General features: G+C 40.1%; 2 protein-coding genes across 6 annotated transcripts in view; one reads left to right on the top strand and one right to left on the bottom strand.

Annotated features, from left to right (window-relative positions):
- Positions 1 to 5,197, bottom strand: part of PLBD2 (phospholipase B domain containing 2) — a 13,978-nt gene extending 8,781 nt beyond the window's left edge. The window contains exons 1-3 of one of the 2 annotated variants that reach the window (XM_072147859.1): positions 5,181 to 5,197; positions 2,000 to 2,241; positions 376 to 469 (exon numbers count right to left, since the gene is read on the bottom strand). In XM_072147859.1, the coding sequence (XP_072003960.1) occupies positions 376 to 469; positions 2,000 to 2,217 (312 nt within the window). In that variant the 5' untranslated portion in view covers positions 2,218 to 2,241; positions 5,181 to 5,197. Of the gene's footprint in view, positions 1 to 375; positions 470 to 1,999; positions 2,242 to 2,344; positions 2,396 to 5,180 lie in introns of those variants that run through there. The other variant, XM_072147869.1, reaches the window with a different exon arrangement.
- On the top strand, positions 2,218 to 24,444 carry SLC8B1 (solute carrier family 8 member B1). 4 transcript variants are annotated; one of them, XM_072147837.1, is made up of 17 exons: positions 2,218 to 2,288; positions 4,287 to 4,325; positions 9,510 to 9,639; positions 11,116 to 11,268; positions 12,057 to 12,109; positions 13,282 to 13,340; positions 13,697 to 13,801; positions 13,903 to 14,070; positions 14,694 to 14,801; positions 16,911 to 16,964; positions 18,138 to 18,268; positions 19,866 to 20,007; positions 20,099 to 20,220; positions 20,297 to 20,450; positions 21,361 to 21,441; positions 23,163 to 23,227; positions 23,926 to 24,444. In XM_072147837.1, the coding sequence occupies exons 3-17, from the start codon at positions 9,511 to 9,513 to the stop codon at positions 24,121 to 24,123; spliced, it is 1,722 nt and encodes a 573-aa protein (XP_072003938.1). In that variant the 5' UTR covers positions 2,218 to 2,288; positions 4,287 to 4,325; position 9,510; the 3' UTR covers positions 24,124 to 24,444. The 4 variants fall into 4 exon arrangements, with proteins under 4 accessions (XP_072003938.1, XP_072003929.1, XP_072003919.1 ...); XM_072147828.1 differs by lacking the exon at positions 2,218 to 2,288 and adding an exon at positions 2,329 to 2,558; XM_072147818.1 differs by lacking the exon at positions 2,218 to 2,288 and adding an exon at positions 2,330 to 2,531.

Raw genomic sequence — 24,444 nt, 5'->3', positions numbered from 1 at the left:
TACAAAACACATGGATACTATTGAGCAATGTCTTATTTCAGGCTCTTCCTGTTTATTTGGTTATTTTGCAGTTTGAGCAGCCTCCACATCCCTGGCATGTGATATCACCAGGATACAGAACAGCTCTTGGCATAAGTGGACCAGGTGTTCTCCATTCCTCCAAGCACACACCCAGTAACATGGAAGTTCCATATGGCACAACACATGGTCCTAGACATTGTTTAGGCTTCATGCAGAGAGATATAATAATACAAATATATATAAATATATATACACACACACACACCACATCTGTGCCTGAACATTTAGTCTTGGAGTTTTGTTACTCTAGCATAAAACACAGTTATCCTGCATGCACATACTGCACATCCATACCCGCTGAGTAACTGCAGCTTCAGCCACCCCTGCCGCATAAGCCTGGATACTATCATTATACTTTTCATTGCTCTGTAGTTCAAGAACTGCCCATCTGGGGAGACAAGAAAAGAGAGGGGGGAACTCATTATTGGGAGCCATCAGTCATGTGCTAAAACATTGGAGTGACCATTTATTTCTACAATATAGCAGGCCAACAGACAGTGTGCACATGAATTGTATCCTAACACTGTGCAGTAAAATGATGAGAAGGTAGTCCTAAAGAAACTAATGAGGTAGTGTGAGAGATATATTCCTCTACAGATGCCATTTTGGACCAAGCAGAAGCCATTTTAGTCTTAGCTGGGGGTCATGCTGACAACTGTCAAGCCATGTCATGATTCAAACTTCATTTTGTTTAGAAATTAGAATGTCCGCGCTGTTCACTTTATCTTTCTGCAGCTTCTCTGTTTGAAGGCCACGTTGTGACTTCTACAAAGCTAACACAAGGACAATTAGCATAAACATTTTGTTTATATGAGAACAAGGCCTCTGGAAGAAATGGTGCATAGCTCATCAACATTTTGTAAGAATGTCTTAAAGGGGATGTTCTGGTATATTCAGTATGGCCTATAGCAGTGGTGGCAAACCTATGGCACGGGTGCCAGAGGTGGCACTCCGAGCCATTTCTGTGGGCACTCAGGCCATCACTTCAGGATAGAGTTCACCAAATAGGACCAAATCCACCAAACCTTCCTGCAGTCCTAGGCAACTTAAAAGATGCTTCCCTCAGCAGTTTTAAAGCGACAGTTCATTGACTGTTTGGAACTGCGGGAAAAGTGAAAAGGTTTTGACAGAACTTCGATAACTTTGGAGGTCCTCATTCTGCACCCACCATTCTTCCTCTACAGAGAGACCCTGGAGAAAAGCTACAACGAGAGTCTGAATTTGCCCTTCTTCTTTCAACTGTATTGGTTGCCTCAGGGGGCCCGATACGATTGAAAGATGTGGAAGAACAGGTATCAATAAGTTACTGCTTAAAATTCCATGTTGGAACTTCATGGTAAATAAGAGGGCTTTGGGCACTCGGTCTCCAAAAGGTTCGCCATTACTGGCCTATAGCATTGCAGTGTTTTATCCCCTTTTCACGCCCCTATGCAGTTGATTTTCTATGTTTTATATATGTGGCTGCATTCTAATAAAATTGTGAGTCTGCATTTTCTAAGAGACTGGTGTGTCTTGGTTTCTGGGGAGCCATTTTTTTTGGCTAAAATGGTTAATTCGAAAGTCACCTTACAACTGCAGGGTGGTTTAAGCCCTAGATAACGATCTTTTAGAGTAATAAATCTGGTTAAACTTCCGTATAGGAACATACATACATTCTCACTTCCCTTCATATCCAGAAGTATCCACTTCTGCTGTGCGATCTTCCTTCCCTATATCTTTGTATTCTGCTCCCGCACCCAATTGTTTGGCTTATAATAGTGCATGAAACAAATGATAACCTCTGACTAAAGGGTCAGACCAACAAGGTGTGGGGGTGTTGCGCTATTTGGATATAGTGTAGTGCAGGGAAGCCTAATTCTAGCAGCGCCACCTTACACATGAGTGGTGCCCACCTGTGCCCAGTGCCCTGTCCTCTTACCCGTTGTCCTGGATGGAGTCTTTGAGCACAGCCCAGGCCACGGCATCAGGTCTCCTCTCGGGCACAGTGCTGAGCCTCCCGGTGCTGGCGTCCAGGATGACGGAGACCTCGGAGCCCTGCACCCACCCGGGGGCCGGAGCCGAGAGCGCGAGCAGCAGCACAAACAAGATCCCCCGTGCGGCCATCTCTGCGCTCACGTGACCGGAGTCCAAAGTCATGTGAAGGGGCCTCTCAGCTGACACCTGCGGGGAGGAGCCTCACGTTAACCTCTTGCTGACATGTGATACAGGTATGGGTGGGTGATGCGCTGCTTTGCTGTTCCTCTTTCATATAACAACTGCTCACCTGCTGCGGCTCAAGGCGTCACTGCTACTTTAATAAGTAACCCACGCCCTCTATACGTGTTATGGGCGGTGCTTGTTCCTCTCCACAATCTGTGCGGTCAGCTGATCTACCCGCTGTGTACTTACCGCTTGTGCTGCCGTCCTGGGACATGTGCCCGGGGGTCACATACTGAGCCGGCATCGCACAGGTAATGTGCTGTATAATACAAGAGCAGGTAGGTGGTCAGGTGATCACTAATGTCTCCACCTGAACTCCCGATCATCTACACCACATACTGTCTGTATGTAGATCTGCCCTGTCCTATAGCAAACTGTAGAGGCTACTTGTCCATCATGACAGCTCCAGGGTCCACCACAGGTCCCTGCATACAGCTCTCAGGAAGTTGGGCAACTAGATGTGCGGTGTAACTTGTGAGAAGTATAGTACAGTGTGTGGCTATGGCACAGACATAAAGACATTGTAAAGTTAAAGTAACTATTGTTGTTGGAAAGCTCTTGGCCTTCTACTTCTGGAGGATACGAGTTTTGGTACGCAAGCTGCAGGACATAAATACGTACAGGACTAAAGAAAATGAAGGGGGCACTTCTTCATGAGAACCTATCATCTAAGGTTAATTTTTTTCAAACAGCGGTAACAGGTTCCCTTTAACGTAGAATCCAATAAGACTTGCAATAGTAGACAAAGAGAGATGGACCTGGTAGTTTGGAGCCAGAAGAAGCGCACAGCTGCAAAATGGCCGTCGCTTGAGGTGGTGATTTTGTCCTCCATATACATTGCCTGTATCTGCGTATACAGGTGGTCCTGTACTTGAGGACACCTGACTTACATACAACTCCTTGTTACAAACGGACCTCTGGATGTTGGTAATTTACTGTACTTTAGCCTTGGGCTGTTATAAACAGCTTTAACAATTATCAAAGGTGTCTGCATTGAAGCTTTATTGTTAATCCTGGTTCTTATGACAACCCAACATTTTTAAAATCCAATTGTCACAGAGACCAAAAAAAATTTAGGTTGGGGCTACAATTGTAAAATATACAGTTCTGACTTGCATACAAATTCAACTTAAGAACAAACCTACAGACCCTATCTTGTACGTATCCCGGGGACTGCCTGTACTCTGATAAACATCACTTGAAGGAAGAAGAAACTAAGGGGTGAGTGTCATTCTCTTTGTCTACTATTGCAAGTCTTAAAGAAAATCTACCATCTAAATCCATCATGATAAACCAGGGGCACCATAGATCAAGGTACTGTGACTGTAGTAAACTAATTATATTTGTTCTCGATGGCCTCCTTCCTTCTTATATCAACTTTTAAAATTATGGTTACGAGCCAGAGGGGCTCTGGGGGTGTTTCTGGAAACACCCACCAGGGCTCATCAGCATCATTAGCATAATTTTAAAAGTTTACTTTAGAAGGAAGGAGGCCATCGATCACAAATATAAGAAGATTACCACAGTCTCAGTACCTGGATCTATAAGTAAGTGTCTTTGGTTTATCATGATGGATTTCAAAGGCAGATTTCCTTTAAATTCAAGGCACAAGGTACAACCCCACCTGACCCAGGAGTCTTGGAGGGTCCATAAGGTGTCTATAACCAATAGAAAGAGACCAATACTAGAAATTGTATAGTTGAGAACTTCAAATTATATCTCTGAATGCTGCTACTTCAATAGTCTTGATTCACGTTGCATACATTATTCAGGACAAGTCTCCTGCTGTATTAGATAAAACTAATGAGTCTCTATTGACTGCTTATATCTTCTACTAAATGAAGTTATGAAACTGAGATTTTTTTTCCTTTATCCTCTGACTCCTCTCTCCAGCACCCACTAATATCCCAGCTCTTGCAGGGTTATGACGATTGTTGCCCATTTCCTGCAGCTCTCCAATTGCATTATTTGTTATTTCAAGTAATATTTATTTATTTTATTCCCAGTGTTCTCCATTCACCAGAAGCTCCAAGCATCTGACAGTCGTAAGTTCATGCCTGTTTGTTTAACACTGATGATTGAGTAACTTTGCATCCCAAGTTCAGATATACTAGGTACATTGCCCACAAGACTCGACTCGTGTAGGATGAATCTGCAGCAGAAATGCTCCAGTAAAGCACCTCATTGGGGGTTTTACTACTGGGAGCCCCAGCAGTAGCACAAAAAATTGGTACCTGTGATTTTTATTACATGAGGCACATTTATTGGACGCCTGAGCATCAGAAGAATCATAAAGAACATCCTAGAAAAGTATGGACCAATACTCGTGCGAATAAAACACTTTGGATGAAATGTACTTTAGCATTTTAGCTCCAGAAGCCGTCTCTCACTCTGATCTTTCTCACCCCTATCCTTTAAGTCTTAGAGAGGAAATGTCAGTAAAGCCTCATGTACATGACCATGTGCAGAAATGGGACACAAACGGGGGAAAGTTTCTGGTCAGTTTCAGCCAAGCGGAGATGGGTGGAGGGGAGCACTGCTCCTTCTCTGCATTCGAAAATGTGTTCAAAACAGCCTAAGACTGCATGTAAATTTTTATTTTTACGATTCCATGTGAATATACCCTATACTGCACCAATGATCCTAACTTTTATATTAATGAAAGTTACACTGGATACAACGGAAACTTGAGCATGCAATTCCACATCCTTGTGCTTGATTCAGAAAAAAATGTAAAATGCTCAAAGATAAGGAACAGAGACAAGCTCACTGAGCATATACAATCACAGTTGTATTGTTGAATATGTACAGTCACAAAAAGAGTCTTAACCTACCCACATAACAGAAAGCTAATAAGGAATAACTAGTGACTAAAACTGGTGTAAAAAGGTAAAACTTACCAACACTTGTCTGGAAATATTTCACATGTCCAATAATGAGATTCTAAAATTAAAATAAATAATTAGAAGGCACATGGATTTTTCGAGTTCCGAGCTGGGAAAACCTAACGAGTGCTGGGTGTGTCAAGAAACTTAGGTGGACAGTTCCCTAATATGCATCCTACAGCTTTTTCAAACTTTTTAGTTTGTAAAGTACATCTACCACCAGAAATAAGGACTGTATGCAAATGAGCCAGAGGGAAAATTTCTAATTAATATCTGGAGAGTTATAATTATAAACATTTTTTCCCCACACTTTTTAAAGGGAATCTGTCAGCCGGTTTGACCATATAAAGCTACATACAGTGTTCTGTAGGAGCCCTGGAGATCTTGTGTATTGTATTAGTAGCAGTAGGAATTTGAAAACTGATTTTATATTCCAGGATTGCTGCTGGGCGTAGAGCACACTGAACACAGTACAGCCTTTCCTCTCATGTAACCTCTGTAGTATTCAAACAGGAGCCTGATACAACAATTACTCGTATCAGGAATGCTGCTACAATCTATACAAGTGTATAAATGGTTTTTACAGATCTCCCAGGCTTCTAACCACATACTACCTACAGATTTATATGGTCAAGACTGCTGACAAATTTCCTTTGAAATAACACATTTTAACTAGGTTTTTATGTCCAACATATCTTAAGATTTCTTGTTGTGTTTTCAATTTTATTTGTTGGCAATTCTGCTGGTGTTTTCTGTGCCCCATTTGACTCATTTTCATCTGAAACAAAACGGACAGCATAATAATTGAAGATAATACTTCAATGGAAAAGATAATCATTACCTCTGCTGATAGATGATGCTTATCTCCCCCCCCCCCCCCCTTGCTCAGAGATTGCATTGTACCCGGCTCCTGGGCTATTAATCCTTTTGGTTACGCACCTTTTCTTTTAAGACCACAGACCTGTGGCAAAGCGTGCAGTGTTTAGCAGGGAATGAATTGACTTGCCAGCATTAAGCATAAGTTCATTGATCTTGCTATGCCTGGAATGCCCAGTACATGCTCTCATGGACACTTGCTGTATACTTGAGTGTCTAGTGCTATTCAAGGAGCAGTCATTAGTATGAATCCTTATGATTGACTGATTTTGGAAGTATGTTGGGTAATAATCTCACTTTGTTGCAACCCTAAGCTAAGCCTAGGCACACAACTATTCATTTCAATTAATCTTAAAAGGCAATGTGTCTTGTGAAAATCATAATATTTAAAGCGAACCTTTCACCAAGAATTTTTAGCTGGTGACTGGTTCAAAAAGTCTATGCTATGTTGATTTCTAAAATGCTTTCATCAGCATTCTGAATAATTTCAAGGAAACCTACCATTTGATTTGATGCATTATGAAGCAAACATACCTTGAGAATGCTGTAGCAACACTGATACAGGATCGGATCGTAATCCCTGAGTTGAGTGGTTTTGCTGAAAAAACAAATAAAACATTCAGGACCTCGGGAAAAGCTGGGTCAGGCTGGCTGACATAAACACATTACACACGGAGCTTGTAATTACAAATGGAGGTTAGTTAAGCATGACTAATCAACCTGAGGTGAATCATTCATACACAGCAACTAGGGGATGGTGCAGCAATTGATTATTCTGCCTTCAGGCACAAGCCAGATTGCATCATCCGCTCCTGCAGAGGAGAAGCACTGAACCAGCCATAGAAGCGACAGAGCTTCATTATCATAATGTTATGTCTGTTTTATCAGCAAAATCACTCCGCACAGAGATTAACGCATATATGACCCTGGATCAGTGTAGCTACAGCAGTATCAAGGTATGTTTGCTTCATAATGCATCAAATCAAATGGTAGGTTTCCTTTCAGTACTTTCAAAACTTTATTTTTACATTTCCTGCAGCCAACGGTGAGTGGCGAGTCCCAGGGTGGGGGCAGCTGTAGCAGCCCATGTCTCAGTCTCCTCATGCATTCTCCCTCCTCTGCCTGCTCAATGCCTATGGCAGAAAGAGGGAGATTGCAGTGGTGAACGGGGGAGGGGCAGAAGGAATTGGATGAGTGAAGAGAGGAGAAAGACTGCATTGAGGAGGCAGGGGCTGGGGCAGTTAATATCTATGTATCGCTGATAGAGAAAAAATAGTAAATTTATCTACATAAAGGGCAGAAACTTCCTTCTCTACGAACAGCTGGCATATTTGCATATTTCAGCATTTTCTCTTGTTTCAGTGGTGGATCATGCGCTGGCAGAATAAACTGAGTCTTGTCCTCTGACATGCCTTTGGTATGGTCATTAGTTGTGCAGAACTACAACATTCAATGCACCATTTGTTTTTATGATTTGTTTCCAAACTAAAGAGCAAATTGGTGTAAAACCAATAAAAAGCATGAAATTAAGCCGCAGGGTGGTTAAGCCGAGACAATTGTCTATTATCCACAGTGGTTTATTATATAACTGCTCTATTTCTTTTAGTCATCTAAAGCAGAAAGTGTGGATATACAAATGCATGTTCTATTTCAGAGACATTGTATCACTATGCTGAATCGACTGATAAGCTTAAAAAAATGTTTTATCACTGTCCTCAAAAAGAAACAAAAAAAGAACTTGTGCACATAAAAAACTTTCTGTGGACCATTCCTTTTATCGAGTGGTTCTCTACTTGCAATACACATATCTAGGGGAAATCCCACACTGCTTTTCCTGGTTCCTAGAACGTTCATCTTTCCTATCCAGAAACAGATGGGTGCTTCTAGAACCGCTCATCTCCGTTCTTTGTATTGGCCGGGTCTGGTTACTGCAGCTGAGCTCCCATTTAAGTGCTTATAAAGTATTTACTATAGATTGTTTTATTGCAATAGTTAATAAGAGGAAATCTGATGGAAGATTTCCTCTTTATTAACTACAAATGTTTTTCGTAGCTTCCAGCAGTGTAGTTAGAACAATACGTACTCTACTTTTAATGAACCTTATTTTTATGTTAATGAAGCACAAGTGCTTTCTGGGGTGTCACCCCAGAGAAAAGTGTATTAGCTCAGTGATGTTTCTGGCAGAAAGTGGGAGGGGGGAGCGGCTAGGTAACGGTTGGTGAGAGGAACTTTTGAGGCAATGATTTTGAAGCACTTGTGCTTCATTAAGATAGAAAATGAAGTTTATTTTTAAGTAAAATACAGAAGCAGAGCTCCTAATAAACATATAGCTGTAATCATGCTGCTGGGATCTTCCAAGCAGTATTAATGGTTAATAAACAGGAAATCTGATGGTGAATTTCCATTAAATGCTTTTATGGCATATCTGCCATAAAAGTCTGGAAAACTCTTAAATGGTGCGCCCTAAATCTTCATTCACATCCATGGTAAAGCTGGAAGTAGACACACATTTGGGAAGGGCTTAAAGGGAACCTGTCAACAGGGACCTAAATTATACTAAAGACAGTTTGGAGAAGCCCATTACATCTGCATTGTAAATATGTCTTTTTGCTTTCTGTGAGCATTTGCATTTTAATATAATTGTGTGTTTTAACTTACCTGGCTTCCTGATAAAAAACTCTGTTTAGTCCCAGGGGTTGGCTTTGGTTTGCATGCATATAAAAAAAAAAATATGCAACTTGTTTGTGCTGCTCGCTCCTCAGCTTTCTGCCCCCACCTTTGTGCTCTTGCAGAGGAACAGAGCTCACAGAATCGGTGGGGGAGGGAGGAGCTATACAGGAGCACAAAGATGGGGGCTGAGAGCTGAGCAGTCTGCACACACGTCATGTGTTGTTTTTTTAAATAAATGTAAACCAAAGCCCAACCCCCGGACTACACAGCGAATTCTGTCAGGAAGCCAAGTTAGTTAAAACACACAATTATATTGTAATACAAATGCATAGAGAAAGCAGAAAGACATATGCAGGTGTGTGGGGTTTCTGCAACCTGTCTTCAATTAAAATAAGTTCCCGGTGACAGGTTCAATTTAAATAGAGAGTTAATGGTTAGAAGCATTAAATGGAGGCCCATGTAAAAAATGGGACTGTATTTATGTAACTTACGATCATCAATCACATCTGTTGTAACACATGGCAGGGCTTCCGTGTATGTTTTTTTTTTTTTTTTTTTTGTCTTGTCCAGCCACAATTGTTGGTTTTACACAAGTGTAAATGAAATGTGACTTGCTTACTTCCTCTTCTGATTCACATGACTGTGCTCCAGGAAAGAGTTGTATGCATAGTGTAGAAATAACAGTGTGCAGCTATGGCGGTGGTGTCTGAAAATTGCACTGAAAATGCTAAAGGATTTCTTAGAATGTAATTACTGTAATGTTTACTTGTATAATATTTTGTTCTTTTAAACACGCAGGATGCCCCTCACTACTTTACAATGGCTCATGACTACCACATCTTTAAATCCAGAACCCTTCGACTTCCTTCTGCATTCAGACCATTCATCTATAGAGAAGCATGGGAATTATACCACAGAGGAAGCTGACGTGAGTATGAGTGTATATTTGTCCATAATTTTACATTGTTTGAATGATTCAGTATTTTATAGAATTTAGTAGCACTGTCGGGCTACATATTTATATTACATAGGATATCACAGCACAAACCAGAGACCTAAGGTCCACCTGGTCCAAAGGATAATAAATCATCTAATTTGGATTGTATGTGTAATTATTAGAATGGTAGCTTAAGGCTAATAAACTGCATATTTATTGAAAAAAATTATAAAACAAAGTAACATAATAAACAAACAAAAAATGATCCAGTCTGCTTTATTTCCTAAGGTCTCTCAAGTCCTTTGATGTGAGTTGTAGGCTATTGAAGAGGTTTTACCAAACAGTGATGTAGAGTTTTAATGTATGCAGCAGCAGAGCGGTGTAGGAATCATTCTATGGACAAAACTGAAACTTGATACATTTATTACAAGGGCGAGCTCAATAATGGGTTTAAAACTGGAGCCATGAGAGAGAGTTATGAATCGCAGAGTAGTAGAAAGGTTTCAGAAAATCATCAGTAATCAGGAACACTCTCAGTTGTATTGAGCGATCAGTCGAGTTCTTTAAGTGGTGATACATGCAACCAAAGAGTAGAACTGAAAGGTTTAAAGGTAGTTCAATTCCAATAGCAAACCATAGTATAAATAAAAGCAATTTCACTCCCAGGACACTTGGTAGCACTTTATGTAAATATCTTTTATCATTATTTCTGTAATTTTACATTTTAGTTTTTAATGTAAATGTAATATATGTTTGTATATTATGAGAGCTGTATGAAATAGTAAATTTTCCGTTTCGGGACAGTAAGTATTATTATTATTATTATTATTGAGGATGCTAAACATCTGGCTTTAACAGTAATTGTCCTGGAATGCAGTTGATACATTGTATATCCCGTTGTTCTATTTATAGGGTGGACACACCTTGTGATGTCAGCGCAACATATACTTAAGATCCTTAGCTCTGTATAATCCACCAGTATATCTCATCCCAACTCCTGTAAAGCACCTCTTGCTGTGCTCCTCCCTGACATTCTGTACATAATATGATATTCCATTACACAAGGTTATGTATTTATACAACAAATGCAGTGCCCTGCTACAATATCTATATGAATGTTTGTGAACAATGAAACAAAATATGTTGCAGTTTATCCAGTAGGGAAACCGGTATTACATGTTTAACCTGGCCTGACTGTATGTTACTGGATAGATTACAAGTGTTAAGATAAGAATGTGGAACCAGCACTGGAGTTTTTACAAATTAACTATATAAAGATTATTAAAATGATTGCATAAAAGCTAAAAGAACTAATTTGGAGCATCAGAATTTGTAACAACCGGGTCCATAGATGCAGTAGTATGTATGTAATGAAACTTCATATTTGAAAAGATTAAATAAGAAATGTTATCAGGATGGGTAAATGATTCACATTTCAGCTATTATTATATGTTTTATTATACACAGTGCCGGGAAGTTGGGAAGATAAATGTTTCCTTCCGCTGTGAGTTTATCAGGAGAACCTCAGATTGCAACGAGACTGAAGGATACATCAGTTACTTGGAAGGGGCCTTCTGCAGCTTCCCTCCTTCACTGTTTCCTTTAGCGATCTTCCTCTATGTAAGTAACTTGTATTATTCTTATAGGTGGTATGGCTGCTTGCTTGTCCTATGCCCTCAAGTGGGTGGGAAGGACTCGATCCACCATTGTAGTTCAAGTTTCTGTACAGATTGCAGGGCAAAAAGCAGACACTTTTTGTACATAGTAGTAACATTGGTTGTGCAGTTCGGGCTACTATTTACTTTAATGGGATCCAAACTGAAGTTCTCAGGGTACAGAGCTGTTTCAGATATAGTGCCATCCATTCCAAACTATAAGCCACACATTTAGAATTAGTAACCCTGTGTTATTACCAGTAGTTGGAGAAAATCTGTGGTTCAATACATGTAAGAAAGTCCGGAAATAATGGGATTTTATACCGAGCCTATAACAGTAATTTTTAATTTTCAGCCAAATCTTTTCTCTTAGCAAGTGGAATCTTTCACTGGATCTTTATCATTAGTCATGAGGAAGAGCACTGTAGAAAATATTGTTCCACATTTTTTTTATTCACACAGTAAGGCTATCAGATCTTACTCCACTACTCTGGTTGTATGTCTGCTGAGAAATTGTAAAAATCGGCAAATAATATTCCCCATATAGAGTTAGGCCTTCTCTAAAGAAACTGAATTCACAGCGTACAATAGTTAATGTCCCTTTTTACGGGATGGGATATTGAGCCCATTGTAATATAGTGACTTAATTTTATTGGATTCTGTGCACTAAATCTGTGTTTATTCATTTTGAGCTTTTTTATGATGGATTTAGAACTATCTAAATCTAATAATAATTGTTTATTTTCTTATCAGGCCCTATGGCTCCTCATGCTTTTCATAATTCTTGCTGTTACTGCAGAGAAATTGTAAGTGTAACATTTTTATCATTTCATAAATTATTGATATAACCTTCTGCGGCACTGTACAATAGGGGAAATCATAAATCTCCAAAATGCCAGATCGCACGTGTAACAAACTGAATATTCCAATTCCTTATGATATATTAAAATAAGGGGGGAAAAAAAATTCAGCTCCCCTTCCATTATGCTGCTACCAGTACAAGGAATACTTTTTTGGGGGCCGTTTTCTGTGCAAGAGGAAAAAGGGGGAGGTTTCCAGCATCCAGGCTTGTAATGCTCAGCTTAAAGGGGACCTACCACCACGATTCTACCTATAAAGGTAGAATGGGTGGTAGGTGGATGAATGGGACGTAAGGATAGCCCTTTTTGGGCTAATCCTTACGTCCCGGCTATCCTTTTGTAAACTTTAATCAGTTGATATGCTAATTTATTTAAGCGGCTACTGGGGCCCCAGTAGCCTTGTTCCTCCGCCTACCATGTAATCTTCGGCGCGCAGCTCCTCGTAGCTGTGCGCCCTCGTGCGAATATCCTGCGTTCTGCGCATGCGCAGGACGCAGGCCTACGGGTGCGCGGCCGTAGCTCCGAGGCCGGCGCTACTGCGCATGCGCAGACGCCGGGAGCTCGGACGAGGGCGCGCAGCTACGAGGTGCTGCGCGCCGAAGATTACATGATAGGCGGAGGAACAAGGCTACTGGGGCGTGGAGTAGCCGCGACTAGTAGCCTCATGTCCGGCTACTCCACGCCCCAGTAGCCGCTTAAATAAATTAGCATATCAACTGATTAAAGTTTACAAAAGGATAGCCGGGACGTAAGGATTAGCCCAAAAAGGGCTATCCTTACGTCCCATTCATCCACCTACCACCCCTTCTACCTTTTATAGGTAGAATCGTGGTGGTAGGTCCCCTTTAAGGTCCACCTTTATTGCAAACTTTAAAACATTACGGAGCCACTAAAAAACGTGATTTCTGACTTTTCAATCCGTATACAGTTCTAGGTCATAGCAAGTTTAGTAGCAATATTTTTTGGGCTGGGTGAAAATTAAGCAAATGTAAAGAGTCGGTGAATACAGTGGTAAGAAAAAATAGATGCATTATTATTCAGTACTGTTCAGTATGGAGTTTGCTTTTGTTTTATTTCTTTTTCCTCAACATTTTTCATAAAAAAATTTTTTGTTACAGCTTTTGTCCAAACTTGTCTGCAATCTCTCGAATACTTAGGCTATCACATAATGTAGCTGTATCCTTTTTATAAATATTGTAGCTGACAAAATGCATCAGGTTGGACTTGTGTACCATTTATATTCTACTGACATTAGCCCCTCAAAAACATTTCAATAAGATTTGTCAACAGCTTGGCATAATAACTTCGATGATAGGACAGAGAAGCAACTCAAAAACTTTATCAACTTTTATGTGCTATGGGAGTAAAAAGTGGTGCCTATGCAATCCACTACTTTTGGACTTCTGTTTTGGTACACAGTGGATGATCTTGGTGACAAGATTTTATGATTTATTGTAAATTATAAAGACAAAAGACCATATCTCGTGCTGCCAAGATGGGAGAAGTACTTTTCCTTAACAACTGACCTCCATGGTGTCACATTCCTGGCCTTCGGGAATGGTGCCCCTGATGTGTTCAGTGCTGTGGCGGCCTTCTCTGACTCCAGGACTGCTGGGTTAGCCATTGGTGCGCTTTTTGGTAAGTTTGTTCAATTCTTTCATTAAATCCTTTCTTTCCACTATGACTAATAATAATTTGAGGTTATGTATAACATTAGTAAGAATTACTATCTCTTCCAGGTGCTGGTGTGTTTGTCACCACTGTGGTGGCTGGCGGCATTGCATTGGTGAAACCATTTACAGCTGCTTCTCGTCCCTTTCTGAGAGACATTGTATTTTATATGTCTGCTGTTTTCCTCACGTTTTATGTGCTCTATCGAGGTTATGTGAGCTTGCCAGATGTTTTGGGTATGTTTTTTTTCCTATTGTAGCCTCTTTTTTTTAATTTAACTTAAAGGAAATCTACTTGCCAAAATCAAGCATGATAAACCAGGGACACTTCAGGCACTGTGACTGTAGTAATCTTCTGATATTTGTTATCCATGGCCTTGATCCTGCTAAATATTACAATTATGCTAATGAGCCAGAAGGCCGTTACTATAGCCCAGCTTCACAGGATTTTATACTGTGCAGAAGCACCCTCCCCAATACTGTGTTCTGAAACTTTCTCTGCTGCCATGAGATTACAGCAGATGGGAGGGGGGGCCGATGGACAGACAGTGTAACAGCCTGTTAATCTGCATTCCCAGGAGCCCTTCTGTCTTATTAGCATAATTTTAAAAGTTGGACTTAGAAGGAAGGAGAACATGAATAAGAAATATAAGAAGATTACCACAGTCATGGTGCCTGGATCTATGAGTAAGTGTCCCTGGTTTATCATGCTTGATTTAGGTGCTAGATTTCCATTAAACGTATGATGGCATTTTTATATTTAATGCCAGTCATTCATCGTAAGCCATTGGCACTTCTTATCTCAGTTTTCTTTTGTAATGGAAATTATTTATTTATTTTGGTCTTCCATGTTTATACAGTGTACTTGTTGCTCTACGTGGCTTATGTACTCGTGGTAGTCCTGTCCACCTGGGTCTATCAAAGGATGCGTCATCGGCTGTTGTCGGCCCCCAGCTTAGAAGAACCAGGTATAGGCCACAATAACCTCTTTCAAATTTTTATATGGCAATGCACGATTTGATCAAAGGATAATGCTGTCTTTGCAAATAGGTCACAATGGTGCTGAAATTATGTTGGTGCAATAGAGGTTTGCTTACTTGTTTAAATGCATAAATAGTTGACAATGGCCAGAAAACTGCAAAAGTAATAATAAATTTTAAGTAACTGAAAGTCAACTAATGTAATTTTTAACAGAAACATATAAAAAATATAACCTTGTAATACTGGCTTGCACAAAAATGAGCACCCCCTATACTTAATATTATATTGCACAACCCGTTGAGGCAATTTTTGTAACTCTCCATGAAGCTTTTGCACCTGTTCACAGGTATTTTGGTCCGCTCTTCTGTCAGCTGTCTGGGCTCCACATGTTTAGCAGGATTAAAATCAAGGCTCTTCAAAATTGCCCAATGATTTACTTCGCCATTGTTGGATATTGTAGTTGGGTGTTTTGGCTTAACATCCTGTTGAAGGACCAAAGACCTCCAACTGAGACCAAACTTTCTGAAACTGTGCAGTTCCAGAAAGCTTTGTTTATCTTGAGATTTCATTTTTACTCTGCAAAGTTTCATCCTTCATCCTGCCAGATGCTGCAGAGCAACCCTAGAACATAAAGCCACCAGCATGTTTTACAGCATGTACAATGTTATTTAAAGAGTTACTGTCATTTTAAAAAAAAAAACTTTTGATATGTTGGAGGACATGCAATTTTAAGCCCTTCTGCAATTTGATTTAGTTACCCGAATCTTGCTCCTTTCACTGCTATTCCACACCCTTCCCTCTTATCGGCCTCTGTGAATAGGGAGTGAGAATGTATATGTGAGACCCCCTCCCTTTCTCCTTGCTGTCAGCTGGCTGCCATATAGTATATAGAAAGGTATTTTCAGTTTTTCTGTACAACCAAAAGCAATGTTTGATCTGCATTAGTTTAGTTTCGGTAAATTTAAAGTTATTATTACTTTTATTGATTTCAAGTTATTTCATGACCATTATCTTTTTTCCTTCTTTAAATGAAGAGAACCAACAATTCAATGTGGATAGCTTAGGACAGGGATCCCCAAACTTTTTACACAGGGTGCCAGTTGGGCCCCTCAGTAATCTATTAGTTAAGCCCCCCCCCCCCCCAGTAAGCCATAAGAAAGGGCCTACCCCCCCCCCCAACTCCCCAACTCTGTAAGCCAAAAATGGATAGCTCCCACCCCCCTTCGGCAAACCATTTGTTAGGGCCCCCACTTCCCCGTATTTATTATACATTAGATAGGGCCTCCAGTGAATATAACATACATAAATATTCCTGCTCACTAACAACTATTTCCCCCAGTAATACAGGCGGTCCCCTACTTAAGGACACCCGACTTACAGACAACCCATACTTACAGACAGACCCCTCTGACCTCTGGTGAAGCTCCCTGAATGCTTTACTATAGTCCCAGACTGCAATGATCAGCTGTAAGGTGTCTGTAATGAAGTTTTATTGATAATCTTTAGTCCCATTACAGCAAAAATGTTTAAACTCCAATTGTCACTGGGGCCAAAAGTTTTTTTTGTCTGGATCTACAATTCTAAAATATACAGTTTCGACTTACATACAAATTCAACTTAAGAACAAACCTCCGGACCCTATCTTGTACGTAACCCGGGGACTGCCTGTACATCTATTTACAGCAGCCAACCCTTTCCCGAAGTCCCCTCCCCTTCCCCACAGACACATATTGTGCTCAACTCAACAGCCTGGTTAAATGGCCTCATGGAGTGAGGGGCAAATGCAGCCAGCAGTCGTAGTTTGGCGACTCCTGGCTTAGGATGAAATACATCCCAGTCACTTTCATGAATCTGTTTAACATGAAATCAACATTTAAAAAAAAGATATTTAGCAAAAGTATGCCAAATGGATGTTCTTTTGTACAATGTAGGTATCGTGGTGTATCCGAAAAATTGATTACTGGATACATGTCATGTAACCACTATTTACCTAACAGATCTAGCAATTTGGACAAAGACCGAAACCAGTGGGAGAATAAAAACTGAAATTGCAGCAGTAATTGATATGCTGACATTTGCTTTCTCGTTTATCTCAGAGCTACTTACAGACGCAGAAGACACAATTCCCACCCCTCATGGCTCAGAATATGGTAAGATTTTCCTTTTCAGGCTGCCTACCAACACGTATGTATGTATGAATGCATGCGTTCATACATCTTTACATACATGTTGTTATATTATATTCTATGCACTCAATTTTGAAGCCCAAACAAGGACATAATGGGAGATCAACCTGAAGCTTTGGACCTGTAACTGAAAGAAATCCTCTCAATGAAATACATTTCAGATTTTTATTATACATTTTAAGGGAATTTTTAATCATTCATTATTACAAAATTTTGTAAAAAATGGCAAGAGTCAAAAATTCTGTTTGATATAATCAATTTTAAAGCTATAACTGAAGAAACTCCTGGAAACTTAAAGGGAACCTGTCACCGGGGACCACATTTTCACTAAAGACAGGTTGTAAAAGCCCATGACACCAGCAGTGCAAATCTGCCTTTCTGCCTTTTCTAAGCATTTGCTCTACAATATAATTGTGTGTTATAACTTGCTCTTGCATCCTGACAAAATCCTGGGGTAGTCACAGGGGCTGGACTTTGGTTTGCATGCATTTAGAAAAAACATGTGACCTGTTTGAGTTGCAGGCTGTCTCCATGTTTGTGCTCCTGTACAGCTTGTCCCTCCCCCACTAATGTCAGGCTGACCAGGCTGTGACCTTTGAGAAGAAGCAGGAGAGGGAGCTAGACAAGAGCACAAAGGTGGGGGCTAAGCTCTGAGGAGTGGGTAACACGGGCAAGCCACATGTTGTTTTTTGAAATGCATCCAAACCAAAGTCCAGCCCCTATGACTACCCCAGGATTTTGTCAGGGAGCGAGGTAAGTTATAACACACAATTATATAGTAATGCAAATGCTTAGAAAAGGCAGATTTGCACTGCTTGTGTCATGGGCTTTTACAATCTGTCTTTAGTGAAAAATGAGGTCCCTGGTGACAGGTTCCCTTTAAAGATTGACCCAGATAAGAGGGAGAGAAGACAGTTTCCATGGCTTTGGGATATTTGTATAAAATGTTGTTTGTGGCCGATATTTCTGCTGTCTGCTGACCCTGTTGCACATTCCACTCGCCAGATGTCATTCTGAGATGTAGCGGATCTACATGTCCATTACTATATACGGCTTAAAACATAAATTGAAAATTATTCAATAATAGGACTGTATGTGTTGTGTTATGGACTGTAAGGGTCATTTTTTCATTTTCAGGAGATGAGTATCAGCCGTTATTGCCTTTACAACAATCTATTTGGCAGATACTATGCAATGGGATCAATCCAATAGACTCAAGGAAGTGGAGGCAGAAACGCTGGCATTGGAAAATATTAAAGGTTTTCAAGGTAAGGGAAAACTTTCTGGTGTAAGTTGAAAATGCACCAGCATAGTGTTCCTGTTCTTCAAGTAAAGGACAAAGACATTGCTTCTATTGAACCTGACACGTCAGTGAACCTCTGTCTGTCTTGTTAGATTTATTTATTTGTAATTTGCCAGAGGAAGGTACATGAACAATGCATAAATGTTTTCACAAAGGCATGAAGTGCAGAAATAAACTACAAAAACAGTATTTGTTTGTATGTTTATGGTATAAGACATGAATCCTCCTGGCCCACCACGTCTAAACGCCAAACTGGAATACTACAGTGATCTTTAATGGAACTTGTACTTGTTCTCACATGTCCGTTACGAATGACAAAAATAACAACCGTGGTAGAATAAAGATGGTTGTTGTGTTATGAGAGGTGTATACAAGCAATATGCATTTAGAGGACATGCCCAATTTATACCTACTAGGGTCCTACATATAATCTCCCCAAGGTACCTCCAAGATTCTCTGTGTGATACCAGACCATGTTGCAGAATCTCGACATGAAGGCCCTCATTTCACCCTCCAACAATTGGTAAACAATAAAACTTCTTAATTTACGGAAGAAAGCTTTAGTAGCCACCCCCCCCCCCATGTTCCGCTTTTATTCTGTCTATTTCTAGATAGTTTGGCTTGGGACAATATTTCTTGGATTGTAGGCATGGTGGACTCGAGCCAGTGATTCAGGAGGCATTGCTTTGCCACAAGTAGAAGAATATGGCCTATAGGTGGTACTGTGGGTTCTTCTTCACCTTCTGATAGGAGTGGAACCATGGAGTGAAATATTGCAGTCTTTTTTTCAATTTTGGTCTCGTTACTATGCTGACTATGCTAACATTGTTTGCACACTCCTCCAGTAATTTTGTACTAAGAGGCATGTCCATATTGCGTGATGGAGATTTGCCAAAGGCAAGGAACATTTCGGGCACATTGTAATCCTATCAGGTCACAAGTTCGATGCAGAACTATTGGAGGCGTAGATAGCAGCATAAATAAATTTAAAGAAGGTTTCCCGCCATTTTTTACTTATGACATGTTTTCATCAATAAACTAATTTTATTCTGAGGGGTTGGGAGTAAAGTAAGGGCAGACAGAAGTTCTTTCCTCTGATAAGTTATATCATCAAGTTTCTTATATTCACCTGTACTGTTGACTTGTGGAAAGTTTATTGAAAAGTCAGTGACCATTTAAGCTACCGCTTTGTGAATGAGCTGTTATTCTTAAAGGGGTTGGTCACTTTACCTCATGTTTTTTATTATGGGGGGGGGGGGACAGGATATTAAGTTTTCCCAATATACATCTATTGAAAGTTCTGCACCTGTTCATTCCTGACCATGAAATGGCCGCAGAAGGAGGGTGTCTGGCTGATGAGGTAAAAGACAGGAGGCGTCACTTTACATATCAAGAAAGCGTTGCAGAACTTTTTATAGATGTATATTGGTAAATTACGGTACCTAATATCCTAGAGTAGACCTGGCAGAAATTTCTAAACTATAACTTTTCCATGTTTCTTATAAAAGCTTGTTGTGTAGCTACTCAATACAAATATATTTGTCACATATGATCGCCTTTAGGTTCCTGTAGAGATTCTGCTGCTACTTTGTGTGCCAGTTGTAGACCCAGATAAAGAAGATCACAACTGGCAGAGGCCTCTGAACTGCCTACATGTAACCACCAGTCCTCTTCTCTGCTTATTTTGTCTGCATTCAGGAGCTTGTGAGTACCAGCTATAATGGCATTGAAAGGATTTTAAAGGAAACCTGTGTTATGTGTCATTTAATGGGAGAATTGCTTTGTGTACCCTTAGATGCATGCTATGTAATCCAGGGAGTGCTTCCAGTGTGGGCCCTCATGTTACTGATCGGAATCCCTTTGTCACTTATAATTTTCTTTACCACCAAGAATGGAGAACCACCAAAATATCACTGTGTAAGTGATTATTATGTGATTATGTATACTTGCTTTTCTTTTAACACACTTTAACATACTCCTATTTTCCCCACAGATCTTTTCCTTTATAGGATTTGTTACAAGTGCACTGTGGATAAGTGCTGCAGCAACAGAGGTTGTCAATCTTTTGCGTACTTTTGGAGTCATCTTTCGCCTGAGTAATACAGTCTTAGGTCTAACTTTGCTTGCCTGGGGAAACAGTATTGGTGGTGAGTGTGTAAAATTAAAACTACACTAAAAGCTTTGTAGCATTGTATAAACATTACATAGTGTATTTTACTAAGCTGAAATCACAGTGGTATTTCCCTTCTGGAGTTACATTAATATTTGTAAACACTATATAACTAAAGGAAATCCACCATCACAATTAAGTTGTTAAACCAGTGTCACTCAATGCTTGATCCAGTGATGTGATTTAGGGGTGGTCAACAGAGCAACTCCAGGCCCCTGCTTCACGGGCTATTACATGCTACCCCATGCTGCAGGCTATTACATAGTACCCCCAAAGTTTTTTTTTTTTTTTTTTTTTTTGATGAAAGAGGCATTAGATAAGAAATATAAGAACACTTCACAAATCTCTGTTGCTATATCAAGAAAAGAGTGACACTGGTTTATACACTTACATTTTTATGTTCGATTTCCTTTAAAGCTTTGGAGCAGAAATGTATAATGGTCATTGTTTAACTACTTCTTGTACCTGTATGTCCAAATCAGCAGGTAGTTGGTGCAATGGATGTACAGGTAGGTCCTGCTGAACATGCAGGAACAGAAGCTCTCCCCAGCATGATCACCACAAGACCCTTGCAGTAAGAAACTACCAGGCACCTGACAAAATTGTTGTTTCCCATCCTTCCTCAGAAAGGGTTAATAAATTAATGAGAGTCCTGTGTACCCCATTTTTTACTTGCTTAGCTTATACCAAAAAGCGCCAAATATAATAACAATACAGCCAGTAAAGCAAACAATTTAGAGACTGAGACTTGAGTTGTTACCAACTGAGACTTGGTGGTTGGTAACAAATATATTTTGTACACCAACATAACTGTAACATTGGTTGGTGTCTAAATTTAAATATTTGTGGATTTCAGTGTGCTTTATGTTGTTTTATTTATTCCTCAGACTTTGTATCGGACCTCACACTGGCTCGTCAAGGCTATCCTCGCATGGCGTTCTCTGCTTGCTTTGGAGGCATCATCTTCAGTATCCTTCTACAGATACCTGCAAGAAACATGTTAGGAACAATTGAAAGCAGTATATTGGTCTTTAAAAAGTCAATTTTTTTTGGCATTTGCACAGCTTTTCCGTGACGTAAATATAGCAGCTGACAGAGCTAGATAAAATGTGCAGTGATCTAAAAATCTGCCTGTATATCTCTTTTATCGAGATGGGCATACAAGACGTTCTTTATAAATACCTTTTTGTATTTCTTTATATAATCGGAGGCATATTGAAGTATTTTACAGGGCCCATGTATTTCTATGGAAGCCCTTCTCTGGTTTCATGAAAAAAATGCAGTATGATCTTGTGCTTGACTTATTTGTATGCATAAAACCTAATGTTGTCAGTGTGCTATCAATTAATTCAACAGATGGAAATAAATTTGTCCTTGTGCTATTGACTAATACACATGGCCTTGTAGCCTGAGCGGCAAAACTCAGTGCTGGTCCTATTCCAGGCTGAGTTTGTGACTTAAGCAGTCTTTTCTATTGTCGTTGGCGTAGTGGACCACGCACACTGACCGTAAATGGACTGCAAATAACAGACTACGGATGCTTTATTAAAAAAACAAAAATGCCAAACGACATACACGCCTTTCATATGCAAACGTTTTAAACCAGGGCAATCTAGCACCTGTATTAGTAATGTCAGGACTGGCCTAGACCTCTCCAATGTACAAACTTACTACATAAAAATGAGAAAAAGAGATCATTGTAGCCTTGGACCAAAGTACAGTAAATTACCAACATCCAGAGGGCTGTTTGTAACTAGGGGTTGTATGTAAGTCGGGTGTTCTTAAGTAGGGGACCACCCTATCCACAGGATACAGATCACGTGAAGGGGGGGGAGCTTGTCAGATAGGGTTAGGGATAACCCGGATAGGGATAGAGTTACCTCCATTGTACCCCTTGCTGTTCCCTTAGATGAGGAGAACTGATCAGGATCGTATGGATAGGGCCTAACTTGTTTTGTGGGGAAACCCCTTTTAATTGTATAAAATTATGTAAAAATTATATACTTTATTTGTATGTCACTAGTGTTTCCTCCTTGTAGTTGCTTTAGGCCCGATAAAGCACACTTTCATGTGCAGGTAGGTTTCGCCTTCTTGCCCACAAACTATTGCAGTCAGTGAAAATCTCTCTGTGCGCTGAAGGGATCTCCTGACCTGAACCTCAGGTCACAAGAATAAACTCAGCGGGGCTTATTTACAAAGGGTCCCTCGAACGCATTTTCTGTCGGGTTTTCTGACTTTACGGGGATTGCGGCAACGGGACAGGGATTTAGAAGGGCATTTTTGGGGGCGGAAAATTCGGAAAAACCCCCGGATTTTACTTTAAAATTGTGTTGCAAGCCAAGCACTTGCATATACCGGGAAGAAGGTGAACTCCAGCGAACCTGAGCAGGGAAGCGACACATGCAGGATATCGGGTGCACAATCTAAGTGAATTGCTTCAGCTGTGCATTCTCGTCGGGGAACGCACCTTGGGAAACGCGCATGGACAGGTAAGTAAATGTGCCCCATCATGTCAGTTCATTCCAGAGGTTCGGGTCAGGAGATCCATTCAGTATACAGAGCAATTTTCATGAACCGCTTGCACTCCTTGGTCAAGAGGCCTTAGTTTGATAACAATTGCCAGAGTCTATCAGTTTTTATTTTTTTGAAACCTAGTTGGTGTTTTAATTTTTTCCTGATCTGTTACAAGATGTGCTCATTGGTGTTGGTCTTGGTTGTCTTCTACAGATGGGTCCATCCAAGACAGAGTTACAGGTTAGTCAAGATTTGTGTGGTTACCTTTTAACTATCAATCTGCGCTGGCACAATTTTCTTGCCTGTTTTGACACGTCCTGTGAAGAAATTGTCAATTTATTGCATTCTGTGGAAGATTGTGATGCTAGTCATAAAGCTGCAGGTTTTTCCTCTCAAAAGGGGAGAAAAATTCACATGTGAATTCTTGCCATGGCCTCTCATGAATTGGCCCCGTGTCATGTGGCTAAATCTAACCTGCAGATCCATGGCATGACTTAAAGGAAATCTCCCATCTAATTCATACCTGACAGAGCCGTGACAGAATCCACTTTGCACCGTGAAGCAGGATTGAGCCTTGAAATCTTTTTTTTTTTTTTTTTTAATGGTTTCCTATTCCCAAAAGTTCTATTTTAAAAATACGCTAATGAGCATATTAGCAAGTGCTCCAGGGGATGTATAACTGCCCGGTGGCAGACACAGCATGGTGGGGCTCTGGTGATGCCCCTGAAGCACTTGCAGATCATTAGCATATTTTTTTTAAAACACAATTTTTAGGGGCACTCTACTTTTAAAAGGTATGAATCAGACATTAGATTTCCTATAAAAATCACTTATTTTATTGGTGGATTTATAAATCCCTAAATAGAAGCAAGCATTGTTTAAGAACTAATAATACTTTTGTCAAATAACTCCTAATTCTTTATTTTTTTTCTCTACAGCTTGAAGTGCATGGCCTTTTGGTGTGGGTCCTAGCTGGAGGTCTTGGAATCAGTCTGGTTTTCTCCCTAATAGCAGTACCCATACAGTGCTTTCATCTACGTAGAGGCTATGGAATTGCCCTGCTCGTCCTCTATGTACTTTTTCTACTTGTCGCTCTTTTGACTGAATTTGGCGTCATCAAACTAGCAATCTCTTGATGCTGGGGAAATGATTGATGGAAGCTCACTGGCACCTTGCTGACCCTATTACTGAAGATCACCCATACCTTTAATGGCTGCATTGTTGTCTCAGGATGTTTTTGAAGAAGTTATTTTATTTTTTTTTAAGTATGTAATCAAGATGTCTTTAATATTTGTTTTATTTTATAAAACCTTATTTTTAAAAAACTGCACATCCTTGATACAAGTGATATTTTTATCCATATTGTGGAAACCTTAAACTGCTGCAGCAACACGGAGCAACAAATACAAAGGTGTTCTGCTACTTTGTGAGGCACTGAATATATTTTATACTGTATT

The sequence above is a fragment of the Engystomops pustulosus genome, chromosome 1, assembly GCF_040894005.1.
Source record: "Engystomops pustulosus chromosome 1, aEngPut4.maternal, whole genome shotgun sequence".
NCBI classification, from domain to species: domain Eukaryota; kingdom Metazoa; phylum Chordata; class Amphibia; order Anura; family Leptodactylidae; genus Engystomops; species Engystomops pustulosus.
Note: the sequence above shows the minus strand (reverse complement) of the source record. Positions and strands in the feature narration are given on the sequence as shown.